Source organism: Xiphophorus hellerii, chromosome 23, assembly GCF_003331165.1.
Source record: "Xiphophorus hellerii strain 12219 chromosome 23, Xiphophorus_hellerii-4.1, whole genome shotgun sequence".
NCBI lineage: Eukaryota > Metazoa > Chordata > Actinopteri > Cyprinodontiformes > Poeciliidae > Xiphophorus > Xiphophorus hellerii.
This window is the reverse complement of record NC_045694.1, coordinates 18,781,191-18,804,086: the sequence shown is the minus strand read 5'-3', so window position 1 is coordinate 18,804,086 and position 22,896 is coordinate 18,781,191. Positions and strand designations below refer to the sequence as shown.

General features: G+C 39.0%; 2 protein-coding genes across 11 annotated transcripts in view; both read right to left on the bottom strand.

The window, feature by feature from the left end:
• LOC116714459 (collagen alpha-1(XXIII) chain-like) overlaps nucleotides 1–15,105 on the bottom strand; it is a 146,834-nt gene extending 131,729 nt beyond the window's left edge. For 4 of the 9 annotated variants that reach the window (XM_032555053.1, XM_032555057.1, XM_032555058.1 and 1 more), the window contains exons 1-2: nucleotides 14,440–15,103; nucleotides 13,683–13,752 (exon numbers count right to left, since the gene is read on the bottom strand). In XM_032555053.1, the coding sequence (XP_032410944.1) occupies nucleotides 13,683–13,752; nucleotides 14,440–14,724 (355 nt within the window). In that variant the 5' untranslated portion in view covers nucleotides 14,725–15,103. Of the gene's footprint in view, nucleotides 1–13,682; nucleotides 13,753–14,439 lie in introns of all 9 variants that reach the window. The other 5 variants (XM_032555050.1, XM_032555055.1, XM_032555056.1 and 2 more) reach the window with 3 other exon arrangements.
• Nucleotides 15,106–15,529: 424 nt separating this feature from the next.
• Nucleotides 15,530–22,661, bottom strand: LOC116714460 (dual specificity protein kinase CLK4-like). Of its 2 annotated transcripts, XM_032555060.1 has the most exons (13): nucleotides 22,518–22,661; nucleotides 21,269–21,429; nucleotides 19,294–19,534; nucleotides 18,562–18,664; nucleotides 18,179–18,245; nucleotides 17,979–18,095; nucleotides 17,656–17,822; nucleotides 17,468–17,562; nucleotides 17,253–17,382; nucleotides 17,089–17,171; nucleotides 16,929–17,008; nucleotides 16,359–16,449; nucleotides 15,530–16,209 (listed from the first exon to the last, which is right to left on the bottom strand). In XM_032555060.1, the coding sequence occupies exons 2-13, from the start codon at nucleotides 21,427–21,429 to the stop codon at nucleotides 15,997–15,999; spliced, it is 1,548 nt and encodes a 515-aa protein (XP_032410951.1). In that variant the 5' UTR covers nucleotides 22,518–22,661; the 3' UTR covers nucleotides 15,530–15,996. The 2 variants fall into 2 exon arrangements, with proteins under 2 accessions (XP_032410951.1, XP_032410952.1); XM_032555061.1 differs by lacking the exons at nucleotides 18,562–18,664; nucleotides 21,269–21,429; nucleotides 22,518–22,661 and having other exon boundaries at nucleotides 19,294–19,463.
• Nucleotides 22,662–22,896: the final 235 nt, after the last annotated feature.

The window sequence follows — 22,896 nt, the reverse complement described above, 5'->3', positions numbered from 1 at the left end:
TTTCCAGATTATTTTTGATGACTGTCAGATTGTGTTAATATCACTATTTGATCATTTGAACTAAAAAAATAAAAACTGTATCTTTGTGACTTTGCAAAGAACAAAGAGAGACTGGCTGCTTAGAAGCAAAATAAAAAGAAACTTGAAATGACTGAAAACTGCTGTACAGCATTTGTTGGTAAATGGCCTGTATTTGTTTGGCACTCCAAAGCGCTTCACGCTAGATCCAGTCATTCACCCATTCATGAACACATTCGCACAATAATGGTGCCGACTACTGCGTTGTAGCCACAGCTGGCCTGGGGATTTTGTGTTGGGTGTGATGCAAAATACATAAATATAAAACAAACCCAGACACTCAGATGTGCACACAATAAAAGTCCGAGACAGGAAAGATAAGTATCCAGACTCTTGTGTTTCATTTCCTATTGTCTGTCTCTGGGATTCAGGAGGAAACAGAGATGAGAAGGTATCACATTGGGAAGCTGAGTTAAAGAGATTTATAGGACAACAAAGAAATATTACAATTTCTGCCAAAATTTTCCAGGGAAAATAATCCTAAATTTTCTAATTTGACTAGCAAAGAAACAAAAGGCACAACGATTAATAATATTGCTATGAAATACATCAAGATGAATGCCAAAAGACAAAGAAGACATGACAAAGCAATGGAAGGATTTATAGATTAAAAACATACAGGATGTGTCCTTTGTAAGTATTGTGTAAGTGCCGCAGTTAATCCATTTGCCTTGTGAAGCCTGGTGTGGATCCCAGAGGGAGTCAGTCTCTTCTCTAATTCACACAGAACAAATTTAAAAATGCAACCACATGCCAGAATTTCCACCTCGGACCTGATTGACGATCTTATTTCAGTCATACTTTCAAATTTGATTAGATGCAGGCCTCTCTAGTCAGTGGCCGCTTTTACTACCATGACATATGATAAAATCAAACATTCAGCAAATTTATAAATCAAAATAACAGAGTTTTTTTTTCAACAACTTCTTTTGCTTTAAAACATTTCCAAACAAATTACTCATTCTTGTAACGAGGAAAAAGCAATATAGACTTTTTTTCAGGCAGCTGACCAGCAGTCGCAGCAGGTGGGTCTGGGTTACTCTGGGCAGGATTTAGCTGTATAAAAATGGTCACTCTCAAACTGCCCATGACTAGCAGATGTGTGTTTTAGGTGCACTTCAGTTACTTATAACTGTGTGTACATATTTCTGTGGTGTAATCAGCTTTTATTTAGAATGTAAAAGGAATCATATGGGGCTTGTGGTTGAAACAAGCTTGCAGTAATACCATATTTGCTTATTGTTGCAAGATGTGAAAGACAGACAAAAAAATGAATGAGGAAAAAATTTAGATTCCAGCTGTATATCTCACATTTATCTCCAATTTCATTCACTGGAATCGTGTTGCACGCATTAGCCTCTTTGACGCTTCCCTCCCACCGCTCTCAACTCTCTCAACTCATCCGTGTCTTTGTCTTTGTTCCAAATCACACAATCAGAACCACATGGAAGTGAGACAACAATCCGAGTAAATAAACAAAGCAAGAAAAGAGCCGAGCTTTGTTCCAAGGGTGTATTAAGGAGCATTAACGGCAAGGACGAAGAGTGACAGCGTAATTAAAATGTGTGCATGCCTCTGGCTGTCTGCTTCAATCACTTGCACATGTCAGCTGACTGATGTATGTCAATACACAGTGATACAGTTGACAGTCTTTTGGATCAGAAATATGCAAACTGACGTCTGAAAAAACATGCCTAACCATTAAATGACTAATGCTCCAACATGTTCCGATTTCATTCTAGCTGCAGCTATCAAACATGCGCATTGTATGCTGACTGTCCAGAAGACCAGATGTGTACAAAAGATAGAGAAAGCAAAGAAGGGGAACAAAATTTGGATGCAAGCAAGAGAATGAATGAGAGGAAAAAGATGGTGGACTTGATAGGTTGTCCACATGTTCGGGAAAGATATTTCACGTGAAACCCGAGCTGACGGGACATCTGTGGTATACTCTCCTGGCTCTCAAGATGCACTCAGGACTCATTTTATTATGATCCCTGAGTGAAACGGCGAACATGCAGATAAGAAAGCCCTGAAGAGGACGCAGGGCTCTCAAACGGTCCGCAGAGATGGAGGAACACACAGAAACACACGCCATCGCTCTCTCGCACATGAAAGCTATGGCACATGTGCAAGGTGAGTCAACACGCGAGCCACAAAAATGCAGACGCACACAAATGTTTGCCGAGAATGTACAAAACAGATGGGACGCTGACAAAAAAAAAAAAAAAAAAAAGTTTCAACATGTGCATTGTTGTGTGTTTCAGTAGAAGCTGCTGCCCCCATCTGTGCCTCCGTCTGGCCTGTTGCACAACGAGCAGCAGCATGCGACAGCAGCAGCACTTTCACAAGTGCTTCGCTTTAATGGTGGCAAGAAAGGAGCATGTGTCCAACAGTGTGCAGTTGTTAGTACTAATTCAGCTGAAATGATCACAGAGGAAACGCATCAGAGTGCTGCAAACAAGTTGGTTAATAATACGAGCCATTTGGATCTAGACTGACAGACACTCCAACCAAACAACAGCAAATGCAGTGTGACAGTAATTCTGGTGCCACATTATTAGGAGTTATTAGCTAGTCAAATTGCTGGTAAATGGCTGTCTTCTAATCACTGGAGAGAAACTTCAGAGATGTTGTCTCACACACACGGATGTTGATAGTTTAACTGCAGCTACTGTGGTTCAATGTTGAGCCAAAGATGTGTTACATATGGTTGGAGACATGCGAGCGGAACAGCAGCATGTCTCGGTTAAGCTGTCCTATTTAAGGTTTCCTTCTTGTACAGACTTGTGCATTTCATTTTGACTGGAAAAGCAACCATTTGAAATTTGGTTATTCTATTACATTTTTTATTACATCCCAAACTTTTAATTGCTCAGTGGGTGACAATTACGAGCTGATCTTCCGCTTGGCAAAGTCTGAACCTCAAAACTCCGGTCTTTCCTCCCACACTTGAATTCACAGCAAACACTTAATTTTATTACTCGGTAACATTTAAAAGCCTAGCAATCTGTGTACAAATGTTTGTGAGTTTGTGGTGTAAACCACTCTGAGTGGTCAGTATGACTAGATAACTTCAGCCTATTTACAAAATGTGTCATGTGCATTTTACACCTATCCAATAATATTTGGCTGAGCTCTGTGTAGAAATACAGCCAGTGTTTCAAATACAAGCAAATCTGTTGTATATCAATCACAAAATGTCACTTTCCAAGGTGAATCAGAGATGTACTATTTTAGGTTCAACGTTCCCCCTCATTGTGTGTCAACCTTTCATTCTCCGTTTACAGTATGTGTGTGAGAAATAATCATCTTCACCCTCCTCCAACCTCATTCCCAGCTGAACTCTGGGTTAATGTATACAACCTGGGAACAAACTGAGCTCTCTGGAAGCAGCAGCCACAAGGAAACCCAGATTCCAGATCCAGTGCAAAACATACACACTTCTGAAATCATAAATAAGTCAGTTATGATGAGAAATAGTGAGCTGAAAAAGCAAGAAACAGAATTAAGACTCGGGGGGAGGGGGGGGGGGAGAAAATTAAGGACAGATGGAAATATATGAGCTACGGTAGAAAGTAAAGAGAAAGGAGGCCCAATTTGTGATACCTAAAATGCTCATGGAAATTAAATTGGTAATTTTAATTATTTTTATTACCAATGTCTTAGGTTTTTATTTATAGCTTTAATATGAATATTATATATTAACAATAACACATGTAACTTTGTTTTCTTCTTGTATTAATTGTATTCATGATGTCCTTATGATGTTCAAGCATGTATGTGTGGATAACTCAAGAAGAAATGAGAGAGATGCTGCCATCCATCTTTTGAAGAACAATGTTTTCGACATCTGAAATAATGATTTCACATAGATGTCATTCTTGTGCTTTTGATATATTTTACTCTCCTTTGCCTTCAGAAGATATTTAAAATGGCACAACAGTTTCCCTGAGAAATGGTTGTTGAAATATATTTAAAATGTCAGACTGATGACTTCCATGCAAATGTCAAACGTTTTGTTGAGGTTACGGCAATATGCCCTTTCGTGTTTATCTTGAAAAATAATGTTTTAACCAGTTTTATTGCTGATGCAAAGGGCTACACTTTAGAAAGCAGTCTTAGAGGAATAATTAATATCTGCAATGAAGATCCTGTCTATTATGTGACAAATTAACTAGCCACAGGTGTTAAGTTGTTGAAAGCTGTCTAGCACTGCCTCTGCCATGGCCTTGCTGAGCTGCCCTAAAACATACATACTGTAGAGTAATAGGCACCATTATTGCTGCGGGCATATTCAAAGGTCTCAGGCCCAGTTTTATGATCCCAGTTCTCATTAAAATGGTGCTGGGAGAGTGATGAGTCCATCCAGGAGCTTTTACCCCACACAGAAACACAATCTGCACAATGAGACCATTGTCCTCTAACACCTCTAACAATATTCCCTCGCTATGAAACAGAGAGATAAGTCTGCTTCATTAATTCCTTCCTGCAAAAGATATAAGATAAACGACCTTTGACCTAATGTTACCTCCTTGCTATCTCTTGAGTTTATATCCAAAGATGCTATCTGCCCAAATAAATCCAGGTGTGCTCACAAAAGTCCCGTCCTGCAGCTGGTTTTAACATTCCTGATTGAATAACGGCGTTTTGGAGGCCAAAGAATATACTGGGAACTTATTTCTGATGATCCACATCCATAGTGGAAATCTTATCACATTTAGTTAGAGCCTGCTAGCAAACTTCATATGTTAAATATATTCAAGGAACAAGATTATTTTTCCTTTTTAAAACAGAAGCTGATAAGACTTTTTAAATTTCTGACTGAATGCAGACAGGAGAGAACCAGTTTGACCTCAGCGTGCTGTCAGCCACCTGCTGGTGTTAAAGAGTTTGTCTGCTCCTCTATTAAAAAGCTGTTCACCTTGTCACCCGCCACTTGGGCTAATTAAGGAAAACATCATAATAGTTTCCACATTTAGGTCTGCATCTGCTCAGCACTACCATATAAGCCCTTGTACCTCCTGCATCCAATGCCACTCTACCTCACCCAGAAAATATGTCAACCCTCAAATAATTTGAGGCGCCTATTAATAATTAAAGATCTGAAGTACATTGTGCTGAGAAACAAATTAAGGACAAAAAAAACAAATAATACAAATATCTATTATAAATCCATGACAAGAGAAACAAGAATAGAAAAAATGCCTTTTCAATGTTTCAAAGGGTCTTTGCCAAGTTAAAAGCTCCAGAAACAGCAGGAATAATTTTGCAGCAGTTCTCTTAAATCAATCCAAGGACTGAGATGTTGAGTTATAACCCTGTGGTTTTCACGCACCATGTGACGCTTTTGATGCTCCCTCTGGTCAATTGGAAACAATCGGTGCTTGGAAAATTAAGAGCATCAGACAAATCGTTGTTGTTTGAAAGGCAGCAGATCAGATGTTCGCATAAATCACATTTTTACTTTGATGCAAAGAGTATATACAGTGACTGAGGCCTCATTTTGGATAGTGAGTGTAAATATTTGTTTAGCTGCAGTTCATTAAACTCAATCTCATGGCACTGATTAAACTAACTCTCTTTACTTACATTGCACATTTTTAAAGTTGCATTCGTTTCCCCATCAAATTATGATCAGTTCTTCTTTCAGAATCGTTTGCCTGTAGCAGTACGTTTGCATTCTTTAATACAATATGCTCTTTTTCAATGAATCTGTCAATGTAACTTCTGATGCTTAAATTTCCATAGACTATGTTGATCTGATGTTCCTGTGTATCCAGGTCTTAATACACTTAAAATATTTTGCATCCTTAAGAAATGTCTTTATGTGTGATATAAAGTTGTCTTCATATGCTCAGCAAATTTTGGGCTATTGATTTAATTTTCTAGGTGACATGATAACATGAGAAAGATCTTCATTGTTCGTCAAAAAACACCTAAGGTTCAATGACGATATTATTTAATCCACACATGGTTACACATGGCTATGATTACAAAGACAAGTTCAAACATAAACTGTACACCTCTGCTCAAAGGTGATGACATGTTCTGAAGTTGTCCAATTGACACACCCAACTGTGTCCAAGCTGTTGATCTGAGGGGAAGTTGAAGTTCTGGAAGTAGACCTCCTTCATTATTTTATCCAACCATAGGCAACATACCAATCAAACTGTCTGAAAAAAGCCCCCATAGCATAATTCTACCACCCCCATGCTTGATAGTTGGTAAAGTATTCTAATTGGGTCCTCCAGACCTGTTATTATTCTGGCTAAGAGTTTCCTCTGTCTGTAAGACTTCAGTTTAGCTTGAAGGTGTTGATTTTGGAGCAGGTCATTCTTTGTTGACCCAGACCCTTTCAGACCATGGGAACCTGAAACTGACTTCACTGTGAACAGAGACTGGTGATTTCTAAACATCCTACCCTTTCATTTCCTCTGGTAAAATTGTTAAAACTGGGAGAATGAGATGACCCATCAGAACAATGATCAAAGACACATCCAAACTGGCTCTGGAATGGATAAAGCAGGTTAACACCAAGTTTCTAGAATGTCCTGACCTCAATCCCATAGTCCATGGATCTGCTAGTGCAGTCCTCAAGGGCCGATGTCCTACTACAACTTTTAGTAAACTCCCTGGTCCAACACACCTTAATGAAATGGATGAATTACATCCTCCGAGTTCTTCAGAGTCCTGCTGACGACCTAATTATTTGATTCAGGTGTGCTGAAGCAGAGTTCAACAGGAGAAATATAACCAAATATTAGAGGAGGTGAATGTATACATAGTACATGTGAACTTTCTAACTCTTGTGGATGCAACAACATTCATCTTTCCATGTTTATGTTGGGGTTGTGGCATAAAAACAATTCTGGTTTCCATGTCCTGGCATCACAATAAGGAGTTGGGAAAACTAATTCCTTCGCTACTTCCTGAGATCTCTGACTTTCCTGGGAAAGACAATGACATAAACATAAACATGTCCCTCGAATAGCTGTTGCTCAATAGCTGGCTGTATTTGAAGAGACTATTTACACTCGCAGCCAAAAAGAAGCTGCCAGCAGTTTGATTTTTAAATATGAACATATGGATACAAAATCATTTAAGAGAAAAAAAAACACCACAATATGTGTTTTTACCAACTCAACATAATATCCGGCTTATTATGACTTGAATTCATTCTGACAGCTTGTATGACGTTTTGCAACTAATAATTGTAACCAGCAATGTTTACTTTGAGTCAAAACTACAAATACAGGATGATTTTTCTTTTTCGTACAGTTCCTTGTTGCTGTTCTTTCAAGTTCTGCATCATTTGCACGTTGGTGCGTGGCACACAATCTTTTTCTCATCTAAGAGTTCCTGAAGTCCTTCTGGGCCTCCATGGGCTGCTGACTGGCCGCCCTGTGTCCAGCTGTTTATTTTTCGAAAGGAAGAATGTCGGCCCTGCTGTTAAACACTGCGGTTTCACAAAGCTAACTTTAATAAAGACGCTGATGAAAGACAGAGAGGGGGGAGGGTCTAAGTGGGATTTCTGGGCAAGTGGGTGATGTGCATCATTTAGATAAAACTGGTTTTCAAGAGAGGACTCACACACACAGAGGTGCAAATAAGCTCACCTGAAGGAGGTTCCACTGAAGTATTTGAGTTAAAACCTCTGAGTTTTAATGTGATTTTTTTGGAAATTAACTTGTACAACATGAAACAATGCATCACATGAAATCTGTTCTTTATTATGGGGAGATTTGCTGTTTGATTTGACAGAAAATAAGCAAAGGTTTGACCATTTCTCCAAAATGTATTGTCATTCTTTACACCAAGACGATTTATGATAGTGTCAGAAATTCATATCGGCCAGGTAATGCTGCACAACACTGAATCCCAATCATCATCACAATATCAATATTTGGAATATCACAACCATAAACAACTGCTTCGATTGGATATTATATTTCAGCAACCCTGTGTGCCAGTTAAGCATGAAAATAATATATCAGATGAACTTTCCCTGACCTAATTTATACTTGTCCACTATGTCACAAAGCCAGTGTGATGTAAAAATAGATTTCTTAAAACTGTTTGATGCCACAATCTGACTGAGAGTATTATTTTTCATCTTTGGTGCCTGGTGTCAGCATGGGAAAAAAATCTGGACTGCACAGATGTCCAAGTGGACAGGCACAGATAATGAAATTTACGTCTCACAGGCTTTGAGGTCAAGTGGACAGAAGAGCAATGCTGAGAGGAATGAATTAGCCTAAAAATATATAAAAATTAGCATCTTCTCATCAGCCTGAAGAGTTTTTAAGGGCTTTTCATGGATTTTCAGGAAGAGTGAGTGTTCAAACCACCGTTGAAAATCTTTGTTGTCATGTCTTAAATAGCAACCTCATGTTTTACATTACAGAACAACATAAAACACAAGTTGTTTTTTCTGAGAGTTGCTCTCTTCCGAGTCATTTGAACACAAAACAGCACCGTGTGTCAGAAGATTTAAAGTCATTGTTGTTGCTCAAGTTACCCGAGGACAGTAATCAGCTACTAATTACCATTTACTTCTTCAAGAAACAAATCCAGTTACTTCACTAAATATTTTTTTTCTAAATTAATTAGTTATTTTAATAATTACTTTGCTTAGCTACATTTTAAAAACATAATGCACAGAGATAGTGCACATCTAATACAGTCCAAATTTGTTGAGAATAATAAATATGCTATGTTGAGGGTTTATTATTATCATTACATTGTGTTATATATAATTTTGACTGAGAATAAGCAATTGATGGATTTAGAGTAAACTTGTTCAACTTTATACAGAAGAATGCAGTTATTTATCCAGAAATGCCTCTTTAATCCAAATTCAAAGCCCAAACAGACTTCAGAAAAGTGGCCTCATGCAAAAAAATTCCAGCTATCACCTTTCCTGTGACAAATGAACGGAGCACACTTAAGCCTCTCACAATCCTCACAATAAGAAGAAGATATCATGAGGAGTCAGTCACTTCTATATTCCCTTCTTAGTGTAAGGAAAGAAGATGTGCAGACATATAAATTGAGGGGTGGGTGTAACCTGAGAAGACGAGGTTCAAACAGCTGTGAATCTCAGCTAAGATTCAACGCAGAGCCAACAGATGACTGTCTGTCAATCAAGTCGCAACAAATTAATCAGTGAAACTGAAAATAATTCTTAAATAAATAGAAACTAAATGTTTGAACCCTATTCTCTAAGCAGGGCTTATACATTTTCATACACAGAAACTTGGCTTTTTGCAGCAGCAGGGTAGAGAGCAGCTTTCCTTTTAAAGATTGTATATTTAACTCCCCAGTTTGAAATCCCCATCCCCCCTGCAGCATAAAGCAATAAAGCCACCTGGATTTTGCGCCACAGGGTACCCTCTTCATAACCGACCTCATACATCGTGAATGTGCAGCCGGTCGCTTTCGAAGCCTTCACTAAACATGCGCCTGCGGACATCAAAACAAACGCACAGGTAAAATTCTCACACAGAGCTGGGTGTGTGCTCTGGTCTGGCGCTCTGAACTTGCCGCGGGCCTTCGTGAAACTAATCCAAAACGAGGCCACTTAGGGAAACAAATTTCCTGCTGCTATTGTTTTAGAGTAGCCATTAATGGTTCTTATATGTGCTGTGTATTCTTCCTGTGGCCATAGGTTCCTGTAGGTAGCAGCAAGCTTCCTGTCTGATTTACAACGGCATTAAAAACAAAACGTTGCCGTGGGGGATGTCGGTCAAATTGTACAGCTTAATCTCTCCCCCAAAAAGAGACTCTTTCCTTTCTTTTCAGGTGGGAATGCAGGACACAGAGAACTTGAGGCTCCCTCTGTGCTTCCAAGGTGAAAGATGGATCTCCAGACAGGTTCGTCAACACCACCAACAACATCACATAAATAAAGCTGTACTTTCTATATTTTCTGTTATCATGAATAGATTTTTGCAAGAGTATTCAAACTCCTACAGCTTTCAAAAATTTCTTATATTAGAACCGCAAATTTTAATGTATTTTACAAAGATTTTATGTGACATACTGACATACAGTTGTACCCAATTTTGAAATGAATGAAACCAAAACATCGTTCTTAAAATATTTATAAGAAACACATTCCATCACATTTACAGGTTTTTGATGTACCATCCTTGTAAATTAAGAGACTAACGTTCTTTTTTGACAACCCTCCAAAACTCGGTCAGATTAGATACAACTACGATTCCAGTAAAATATTGCAGTAGCTTGTAGAAGAATGGCTGCCTTTATATTTTCCAAACTTTGTCTCTGCCAGAATAGCACATCGAGATACTAAAAACCTGTTTAATGTTCTTGCAAAATGTTCTTTTTGTGAATATCAAACTTGAAGTCTTGTAACAGAATCTAAATCGAACTCCGGTCTGCACCGTTCACATGAGTTCAACACTTTCACCTAAAACTCAAAACATTTGCAGCCTCTTAACAAGTTTTCTTCAAGTATTGTCCTATTAGCCTCCGTTCATCTTCCCATTCACTCTGACTAGCTTCACTGTCCCTTCAAGAGAAACACATCCCCACATGTATGGTGTGTTGAGGGTGATGGGCAGTGTTAGTTTTCCACCACACACAACCCCAGCCAGTGTTCTGGAGTGCTAAACTAATATTTTATAAGGTAACTGAACTGCCTGCCACTTCTAATCTTTTTACTTGTAAAAATTAAACTGCCATCTTTTGTCTATCTGATTTATAATTATGCACTAGTTTGTATTGGTCTACACTTCTGAAATTGGAAGCATGTCCCCTTCAGTGTCCAAATGACCCCATATCTAATTGAAAGTGATCTGATTGCACAACAGCAGGCCTGACCTCATAACCTTATTTATACCACCAAAGACTGATGCACAGCACACACTTAACAAGCTCAGCCCTAACCATTTAAAGATGGGCTCTAAACATCATGTAATTGCTTGTTTTGTGTGACCAACTGTCCAAACAGACACAAAAGGCAACCAAGGTGAAGGTCCTCACTATGAGGAGGCTGTAAAAGGAGGATCCTTTACTTTGTAGCTTCCTCCCAGTCTGGTATCAGACTTGTTAAACAGCTTCTAAATGCAAGCTGGAGAAACATGACAATACACCCTGTTCTACACAGGACACAAACAGCCTCCACATGGCTCTAATTACTGCAGGCACCAGAGAGGTGTTCAAGTGCAAGTAATGAGGGTTTGTATGGCAGGCAAGCTGTGTGTAGTGTGTGCGAGCCAGTCAAGAGACCGGCTGGGTGCTAACTGCAAACACCTGAAGCTTGTAAGCAGAGTTGTTCTCAGTGACAGTTTGCCTGAGAATTAACAGCTGCTGGCCATCTTGTATCTCAGAGCATAAAAGTGTCACAAAGTGAAGACGCGAGGGGTGAAAAGGTTCCTCAGATGAAAGTGGTGGATCTAATGATGCCGTCTCCACATTTTTCTTAGCCAAGAAGTTTAAAATTATAAGTGAATTTTTCTTAACAAGAGCAAAAGTGCCTCTCAGAGTCATCCTTGAAAAGCTTAATACCTCATCATCCCAGAATCAGCTGCAGAAATGCTGCCCCCTGTTGGTGTACAGCCTTTCATGCACATTGAAAGCTGAGCACCCTGATGTGTCGGGCATAACTCCAATGGCAGAAATGCCTCTCATGATGTGTGGCAGCGTGGTCTCGCTCACACAGACAGGCAGAAATACCTCAGCCTGTGATACCGGGGGTGGAAAAGCTTGAGTTTCAGATGCTGGGAGCTGGTGCTAAAGGGAGAGGAGGGTCTCTTCTTACAGAGGCGTATTGGGAGGCTTCTGTCGGTCCCCTCAAAGGCCGAGGGTCCAGAGCTCTGATGTGTGCCACTCAGGCACCCACATGCCTCCGTGATATGAACTGTAAACTTTCTCACAAGCATGCAGATGGGATGCAGACATGTAAGCCAAAGCACATTCAAATACCTGCATATTATTGAGTAACTGATGTATCGTGCACACACACCCACACACACACACGAGTGTGTAGAGTGTCACTTTGTTTTCTTTGGTAACAAATCCTTTTTGTGTAGAGATTGTAACAAGAATGTATTGGGCAATCTAACTGCAAAGGCAAAAACAAAAACGTTCACAAGCAGACCCTCGCATCAAAGCCGAAACAAACAACATGGTCCTTTGTTTTACTAAAGACAAAAAGAAACCACATCGCCAGACCAGCAACTGAGAGGAAAGAACTTTAAATAGACTCATGAATAGTTGAAATAGGAGATTGGATTTCAATGTAAAAATCGTTCGATTCATCAACAGTTCATGAAAACATTAAAATACAGTCAAGCAAACAAAGTGACATTATGTAGTAACTGGCTCTGAATTAAAGGGGCAACATAAGGTCAACCTAATCAGAGAACATTATATCACAACTCAGAATATATTTAAGTAAAATGTAAAGTAACAAAGTATTAGGTAAAAAGTACAGCACTGTAAACATTTTTACATTTTGTGACCTTGCAACCACAAACTTTGCATTCTTTTTATTAGGATTCTATGTGACAGACCTGCACAAAGGGATGCATTTAACAACTAAAAATATCTAAAAAGTGTGATGTGAAAAAAAAAAAACATTGTGGAAATTAAGCCGAGAAAAGTATTGTTTGAACTTAATCTCAACCATATAGTGGACATGTGGTGTTTGGGGGACACAGTACATAACACTAAGGCATGTGAGTGGAAGAATCATGCTATGCATCACTTTGATGGTCCCCCACATGAAATCACAATTAAATATGAATTAGTTTTTGTTTGTAAAAGAAAAAAAGTAAAAATGTTGACAACAACAAGATGCAAACGCAGCTTTCGGAGTTTATTCGTTTTAGAAATAACCTTTCGACTGTAAACACTGCTGCAGAATTGAATATAATTAATCCAGCTAAGTTTGCTAAACCTGCAGAGAAAATGTCTTAAAAATCTATATTAAAAAGCCGGACTGTCTGAACGTCAGCTTCAATAAAACATACACTTATTCTCTCACACTGCCATGCACACCCCGACACACATCCTGTTGCAAGAAGGCAAAGGATTAGGCCTATACGGCTTCCCCTTCCATAGGTCAAGTAAAATATGTAAACTATCAAATACACAGCTGGTCAGTAGGTCACTCAAACAGGAGCTCAGACCTCACCCGTATGTGTGGGCACCTCTCAGCACGTACATCACACCAAACCAGCAACTTAACCCCAAATAAGAGAGATAGCATCTTTCTTAAAACCACAGGCATTACAGGGAACTGTGTGTGTAACATGATGTGGAACACACGCCGTTCCCCACCGGGGGAACTATCACAAACCCCCTGTAATAAACACCACAAGTCCAGCAGAGCCTGTTCTGAGGCGAACGTCAGCCCCCCCCAACGGACACAAGCCTGGAGGGATCAGGCTGGACGTCACAAATGTCCAAAAGTGATGTTATGAGACAACTCATTCAGACTTCACAAATCCTCCAGTTTAGGAGCAGATAAACTGTTTGCACAGGCTAACTTTCAGCATGTTTTGTGTGTTTTCAGCATGCTTTGTGTGTTTTGGTAATGGCAGATATTAAAGAAAAAAAACCGATACAGGTACCTGGAGGACAGGAGCACTCTTGGCCAACATCCCTAGCGGTCCGCAATTTCGGCATCAGAGCTGCCACTTTCTGAAAATACACAAAACAGAGTAAGAAATAGAATATTTCTAACAATGAAACTTCTATTTGCATGGCCATAGGATGGGTTATAATGTTGCAAGCTCCCTGTCTCTCACATAGAGTCCTTATCTATCTTAAATGAAGACATGGCTTGATGTTTACTACAACTGGTTGTGCAGATGCACTGATCAGGCTTTTCCTAGTGGGCACCAATTTCTGGTTTTCTTTGAGGTCTGACTTGAAGATTCAAATTTTGTTTGTTTTTTTTAAGAGGAAAAAGTATGTGCTACGTGAGTTTTGATAGAAATAGCAATTTTAAATCAATCACAAAACAAGGAATTACAGGATCACAAATATCTATGCAGAAAAGTCTCATGTCTCCATGTCCTTTATTCAACTCATAAAAATGCCATAGTATGTGTTGTTGGTTGTGCTTAAAAACAAAAAAAGGTGGAAGTTATTAGTTTGATGATTTGATAGACTGATAGACTATTTTTCTGTATTGATGATCATCAGAGCCGATCAAGATAAAATTTATGTATTCCCACATATGGCTGATTGATTGGTCCATCTATAATTTATTGGAGAGCTTAGCAGTAGACTATGTCCTCCTTCAATCCCTAATGGCGCAGACCAAGAGATATTCCCGACCACCACATATTTCTTTATAAAAAATAATAAATTTTGATCATGTACCTCCTCCACAAGCTTTCCCACTGGGGCGCTGAGCTCTGAAACGAGAGTCCCATCCTCGTTTTTGAAAGACCTCTGCGGAGCCTGGAGGATGGACGCCTTGTCCATCTCCGTGTACAGCCGGTGGGTCCTGAAGCTCATCAGAAGACACACGGTGACTGAGCTCAGAGACATGAGCAGGCAGAGAGCGATGGGAAAGCCAGGCAGCCACCGCTGGACCCCGGACTTGATGGCACACTGACACACCGGTTTGCTTTCCCCGTTAGACCCGCTGCTGGCTGTCTCCATGCTTGAAAAAACTCCCAAACGGTGACCAGAACCAAACCGAAATTCCTTCTTTTTGTTGATGCAGTCCTGTCAACGAGTGGCAATAAAGTTCGGTGAAGTAAGTAAGCAGCGCTCCTTACTCAGTAACACCGGACAGCAGCACAGTGGGCTCAGGCTTCAAAGCGCAATCCTAAATTTGTCCTGGAGTAAGAGGCAGCAGCAGTGCGCGCAGGGTTTGAAGAACCACGGACAGATGGGAGCAATGCGGAGACCAACCAGAAAAGACTCACATCAGAGCTTTCTGCTGGGATAAGATTGGATCAGATGTGTTCCTTTCTAAAAGATGCACGTTAAACTGGTGTGGCTACGCCGCCCTGCCTGACCACGTGGGAGGCTGCAGATTGACAACTGGGTGTGAGAATGACCCGGAGAACAAACGAAGCCCACTTAAGACGCACAGCTCATTATGCGCCGATTCTCCCGAGACTGATTTACTAATGAATCTCTCCATTTACGGAACAAGTAAACCTTCTGAATTAACATTTATTTACGGTTGTTGATACAGGTCAGTACCAAGCTTACAATATTCAGTTAAGGTCGAACCTGCCCACAGAAAAATAAAATGTTTTGGTAGAAAACCTTACATAATTTTCCAAAATCTGCAGCTTTGATAAACTCACCACCGCCATACTTGAACAAAATCCGTCCTTGATGGGAATTAGGATCTGATTTAATTCAGGTGATCGTCTTTCAATAGAAAGACTCCATGCCGCCATCATGTGGATTACTAAAGGTACTGCTAACAATGAAAAACGCTTACGCATTCTTTAGTTCTTTCTGGTCACGTTTATTGAGACGTATAATGCAAAAAATACATAACCAGTCAATGAAAAATGGAAACAAAGACTATGTACAAGTTTTTACCCTGTAATGCAGTTTATACATCCACAATCCAAATAAAGCACTGTTAAGCAAGAATTAGTCTTTTACCCATGTCAATTAAATATACAAACTAAAAATCCCATAATTTAAAGTGGTTCCACTGGTATAAATGTAATCATTACAATTTAAATAAACAGAAAACAAATGGCTGAAATTGACATCTAAATGGCAAAAGTAATAAGAACTTAATGAGTAAGACCAAACAGCAGTTTAATGGACAAGACAGCAAAGCAGGGCAGTGACTGATGCAGTCAAGAGTAAATCTCTCCTGGAGAGTCAGGATATAAAGGCTGATTGAAACACCGTACATGTCACGGTAACAGGTAGGTCTACATATTGAGAGGTTCAGCCTCATTTGCTACCACCACTGCTGCTGCTGGAGCTCCTGGTGCTGCTGCCTCGGCTGCCACTCTTCCGGCTACTGCTGCTCTTGTAGTAGCAGTCGAAGAAGGGATGTCGAAGTGCCTGCTCCAGGCTGAGGCGCTTCGATGGGTCATATTCCATCATCTTCTCTATCAGGTCAAAGAGCAGCCGGTGGTCTTCACTTCTAGATACGATGTAATGCTGTGGAGGAGAAGGAGTTTGAAAGTGATTACTTCTACTACAATAGCAAAATGAGGAAGTAAAACTGAATTTCGGCATGAAGAAAAGCCTGTACTTGCTTTTGTTTTAGATTTATTTAAATAATTCTATTTCCACAATTAACCATGTACCTTGAGGGGTTTGCAGTGTTTCTTGACGTATCTCCCGGCAGAGCTGTGAATGTCCCAGTCCAACTTGTTTCGGTGAACATATCGTCGTTTCCTATATAACATGCAAATGTTTAGACTAAAGTAAACATCCCATGCTTAATCTATGCCACTTCTACTCCTGGTGAAAAATTCAATGAAAGAATAAAAGTTGAACATAAAAATTTAAGAGTTCACTTAATCCTCTCAAATTAAACGCAGCTTTAAGCTATGGTGAAAATCTAAAACTGAAGATAAATTTTAGAGATGAGGCAAAATGTTGCCATTTTGATCAAGAGTGTGTGCTCAATAAAACCCAATTGTAATACTTTCCTTTTGACTAAGAATAATATTTTAGGTGCTTTTTTGGCAGAATAATCATGTAGTACTGTACTGAACAATTTTAGAAGTAAAAATTATCAGTAATATCTTTGATTATTACAAAATGTAATAATACCCTTGTAAAATGAGTTGCGGAAACAGAAAGTATTTTTGATCAAAATTAGAATGGCACAATCCAAATATTTATTGTTAGAACAATAAATGAATGCTTACTTGGTTTTCTCCAGGAGGTTTGTAGGGATCGGACCCAGGACTCTCTCCATCATGGCAAGATGCTCTTTACTGTCATGTGTCTAAATGGGAAGACAAAGTAAACACCATCAGGTACTGTAACATTCAAGAATGCATATTTCTGCTCTCTACCACCACCTACCTGGAAGAGGGTTGTTCCAAGATAATACTCGATGAGAATACAGCCAATACTCCAGACATCACAGGAATGGTCCCAGCCCAGGTCTGAAAGACATCACAAACCAAGTAAGAAACCAGACAGATTTGTCTAAACCTTTTGTGCTGCTACAATACTAAAACACTCACCTAAAATAACTTCCGGAGCACGATAGTGACGAGTTGAAACTACAGACGTGTGGTGCTCATGATCATAGGTGGCATTCCCAAAGTCTACAATTTTCACATCAGGGTTCTTGAGTGTTCGTTCATCTCGTCTCTGAGAACAGACATTGAAGAAACTTGATTTCTATCTCAACATTTAAGTTGTCCATCATTACCAGGCATAACTATAATCAATTTACCTTTTCACGGTTGTATTCCATGTCATAGTCTGAATCTATCAGTAGAATGTTTTCAGGCTTCAGATCTGTGTGAGTCAGTTTGTTCTTATGCAAAACTGCAAGATAAAAAAAAGTGAAGAAATTATAGTCAATGTGACCTGTTTCACAACAAATGCATGTTGTGTGCACAAACAGTGAATGCTACTTACATTTCACAGCTCGAATGATCTGGTAAGCCATATGCCTGATTTGTTTAACAGGAAAAGGCTGGAAGTTGTTCTCCTTCAAGAAATCATATGTGCTGAGGCCAAGCAGCTCAAAAGCGATACAAACGTGACCGTGGTAGTCAAACCAGTCCAGCATATGGACACAGGAACTTAGGAGAAAGAAAGACAAGAATAAAGTTAGAGAAGCTGCATTGCAAACTATAGTTTCTTTTTTCTTTTTATTTTGCCTGACACAGTTAGGCAGAGATGGAATTTGAAAAGATTTTGAGATAGAAATATTTAATTTTATAGGAAAAAAAACTTACTATCTTCGGTCAGCATCGAGGGTTTTCAGGCGTTTAAGAACCTCTACTTCAGACATAGCTGCCTCTCTGTAGCGGTCTATATTTTTAATGATCTTCAGAGCCACTCGAGCCCCATGACTGAAATTCATTCAAATTTTTATATTAGAATAGCAAAACATTTTTAAGGTTTTATTAAAACCATATTAAGCTTGAGAACTTACTTGTCATGATCAATGCACTCAACAACTTTTCCAAAGGCACCCTCTCCTAGAGTACACAGAATCTCATCTATGGGAAATACAGAGGAGAAATTAGACAAACAGCATTGAAAAAGGGAAAAACAATCACCGCCTTTCATCATATTACATTTCTTTCTAGCTAGACAATTACAAACAGGATTCTGATATCTGGCAAACAACTTGTTGCTTAAAATTTTAACTGGCAAATTCACCATTAAATAAATTAAAATGACAAGAAATGTAGTTTAACTGTACTGGGCCAAATATCTGTCTCTAAACTAATGCTTTGAAAATATCCAGAAAACCAGAGTGAGAGAGACAAAGTGTGATCAACAGTAGAAAAAAAAAAAGTGTATATTCTATACATCTCGCTTTCAGCATGTCTCCATTGTGATAGATGAGGTGACCCTCGTCATCATCCTCAACACTCCTGGATCTTTTCCTGCTCCTGCGCTGGTGGCTCCTCCTCTGCACCGGAACCGCCGCAATCCGCCATCACACCAATAACCCATCAGCCAGCACCCGGCCACCACAACGCGACATCGTCATTCATTCAACCAGGCCAAGGGGGGAGGTGAAGGGGTGGACAGATTCAGGCCGTTCAGTAACACCACCAGGCGAATGGGCGGAGCAGCAAATTCAAATTCAGCCCCGTCAGAGAAAATGGGCGGCGGCCACCACATGGTGTGTGTTACAGAAGAAAAACAACATGGCAACAAGATTTTCAGATGAGAGATTTTCTCAGAAGTACAGAAACACTTCAACTTGACTGATTAAACTTAATGTACATGAAGTTCTTTGCAATATATCAAACAGTTTAAATTGTCTACAATCATGACCAGTGATTGACCACTAGGCTCAACTCAAAGATACTGGGTCCACTTTCTCTTGTCTATTTCTAAACACTCACAAAACCCTTACTTTCTGAACCCAAAAATATTTTACTTGACATTTATGTAAATCATACTAAACTGTGAAGGGTATGACAACTATAAAGAAACAAAGAGACGGGTATTTAAGCACTGGCTAAACACCCATGATAATGAGCCATTCAATCTGGAGAAATAGAAGAAGGAGGGAGAAGGAGTTTCCCGTACCGAGGAGGACCCATGTCGAGAATGGCTGCGTCTGTGCCTTCTGTCTCTGTGCCTGCGACTGCTTCGCCTGCTGCGACCACTACGCCCAGAAGACTTGCTGTAGTGGTGCCAGTCAAGATCTCTGTCCTTGTAGGTGTCATCATAACTGTCATCGTTGCAGGCCACATCCAGACTGTGTTCACAGGTATATTTCTCCTGAGAATCCAGCCTCTGGTTTAGACTGCGGGCCTCCAAGTAATGCCTAAAATAAAATAAATGATTAGTATCAATACAAAACAAGCACTTGAAAAGGCAAGTCGAGTCAGGTACAGGTCAGGTTCTTGACAGATCGAGCACTAAAATCAAGACTGGATGTGATGGTGCTAATGGTCAGCCTCCTGCCTGACACCTTATCCCTGAACCTTTTATGTAACATTTACTAATAGCAACGTGCTGATTTACAGCAACCAACTACCCTGAATCTAATTCAATGAGTAGCTCAGTTCCAACATCCAGTTTATAAAGAGATTAACACGGCAGAAATAGTCGCGCGATGGGTCCTAAAGCCAATATGTAACTCCACACGTTTAGGCAAATACTCATACTTGGCCTGCCCAGTGTTAGGCATTGAAAGTTGATGGTGCGTAATATAATCTGTGATTTATCTTGGTACTTAGGGAGGTAAACACTTTAGTGAGCCCATATCTGCAAATACAAAACTGCTGATCAACCATATGAATAGCAGCAAATTTAAATCTGTTTAGCCTTCTTCATACATAAAATTTTGATCTTTAACTTCACCTTATTCTAGGACATAAAATGCATTTCTAAAAACTTGGAACAAACTAAACCTTGCCTGCCATGTTCACACCCTAAAAAGACCAAGAAAGTCATGGTGACTTGGCACCCAGTTGGTATCAGTTGTCTGCCAAGAAGAAGTAGTCTGCCTCTCTACAGAATTAAAATTAGAGTGGATCAGGAAACATCTGATGCAACTATATGAACCTACGTCTACGAAAAGATCTGCATTACTACACAGAAACCGCAAGAAGGTTTACTAAATGAATAAATACTATCGCGTTACTCTGCTAATCTAAGAATTAAATGCACACACAAAATTACCTAAATCGAGTGTGTACGGATCCTTATTTTTAAAATGAAACATATTTCCATTGGAGGAACCATCGGAGAAACTTTTTACATTTAATTACACTGAAAGAAAGGCAGAATATAATAGTTTCAAACATTATTTGGCTGTACATATCAATATATACTTTAAGCCCAATAATAGATTTCCTCCAAAATTATCGCAGGCTATAATTTCAGGACTTTAAAACTCTACTAAAATTTTATCTGTCTCCGTCTATAGTTTTAATATAGACAAATATATATAACAAACCATATTATTCAAACCATATAAAGTTTAATCAACTTAATGGCATAGTATTTTAACATGAGTAAGTGGTTTTCATCTGCATCATCTACTTTAAAATTAGAATTAGTCTGAAAGACTTGCTAATATACAGCAACATTTGGCCAGTTAAAAAAAAAAGTGATTTAATAGGTTTTCTGTTCCATTTCATAAAGCCAATACTGCCCTCAGGCGTTCATACAAAGAACAACTGCTTATCCGTCTCTGTTGACAGTAAATTGAAATGTGGATTAGCAACTCTGGCCAATGTGACTTTGTAAGAGCAGACAAACAAATAAAAGACAGTTCTTGGAAGAGGAAACAAGTATTTCAAGCTTGTTAGACATGTGAATATGCATTTGGGATCTCCTGTCTATTTTATAAGCACTTATGAACACAAATTCGTTTCAGCTGAAATTGCTTCATCAGTAGCTTGTTTATTGCAATACTGAGATGCAACATACCATTAGTAAAATGAACCACAATGCCAGTTTGTGGGATTTTTATTTTATTAAATTCAAGATGTCTGTTGAGACTATACCCGTCAACTGATCCTAAGATGACGCTAATCACAGAGATATTTACCCGTCATATGTCTTGTTGAAACGAGGAGATCTCCTGGATCTATTCTCTCTGTCACTGCTAGGTGAATCTCGTTTTCTGCGTTTGCGACAATCCATTCTTTCTTCCCAGCCACACTCGTCTAGCCAGACGCCTGGTGAGCGCAATCGCTTTGAGTGACGCATCTGGGGAATGTGGAAACAAAATTTACAAAGTTAGATAATCTGGAATTCATTTATCCTTTGTGTGTTACAATTTTATCGCTACTTAATATCAGGAGGTTGAACTGTACAGTTAAAGCAGAAAAAAAGAGAAAAAACAATAGTCCCACAAATTATTAAAAGACCAAATAACAAGCATAACTTGGGTGTCCAAAAATAGAAGGAATCAATGCAAATTGCAACAGAGAAATCTTTAAACTCAACCTTTTCGGTATTTTCATAAAGGAAGTCCTACTGTGGCTTCAACAGAAAGGAGGATTTGCAGTTTTGCTTTTAAATGGGGGAATTGCACTGCACACCAGCCTAATGTGGATGCAAAGACTACCATGCTTATACCCGCGAAAATATGCAAAAAAGAAATATATATATATATATATGGGTGTGTGTGTTGTAATGGTGAAGTAGCCAAAAGTAATCTGAAAAAAAAAAAAAACACAAAAACTTCCTAAACAGCAATTTCAATTTCATAAAACAGCATTGTCACTGATACAATCTTCGTATACTAGTATAAAGAGTGAAAAGTTTAACTGTGCAATTGCTTACGAAAACAAAATGTTTAGGCCTTGGATGCAAGGCCGGTGTCAACTGACGTAATCTCAAAATGACATTTATAATGCCCAGAAGTGCTCGTTTGCATTTAAAAAGAAAAATTTCCTTGCAAGGTTTCAACAAAAGCAACTATGTAATTTAGTAATAACCCGATTAAACATATATTTTCATAAAATAACTAAAGCAACGATGGCCTACTACAGCCTTTTGTTGGAGCAGTACCTTTTCGTCAGTAGATTATACAACAGAAAATATCAAAAGAAATAATATATTCACCCTCCAAAGTCTTAACTATACTCCCCTGAATCTGCACAATAATTTTGCTAATTAAAACGATTAGTTTTAAAAGACATAAAAAAAATCGTAACAAAGAACGGTTATGTAACCGCAGAGAATCAGCCATGTTGGCGAGGCGTCGAATTTCTCAAAAGCCAAACGGTCGAAATTTGACTTTAAATGTGTGGTAAACTGCGTCTAATCACCATGAGTAGGGAATATATTACCTTTTTTATAGCTGTGAGATTCGAATGAAAGTCAATATCAGTTGGATAAGGATTACGAGCGAAGAATCTGGAAAAACGTCTGCGACTTCCAATCCTCAAAGATGGCGACTTTCTGTAGAAGCTGATGGAACTTTCTTCTTCACCAACTATCCTGACGTAAGACACATAACTCCCGCCCACCGCAGTGCCTTATGGGAAGTAGAGTTCTGAACAAATAAGTGGATAAAAGTTATTGTATTTACACATTTTACATCCAGTTTTGAGCGCAGTCACATTCACATCTGAGTAAAGTCTTGTGCTTCAATTATATTCTCGGTTTTGGTTTAACAGAAAGCGGATTTTCTGCCCGGATTTCATCCTAAAATTATTAATATTATGA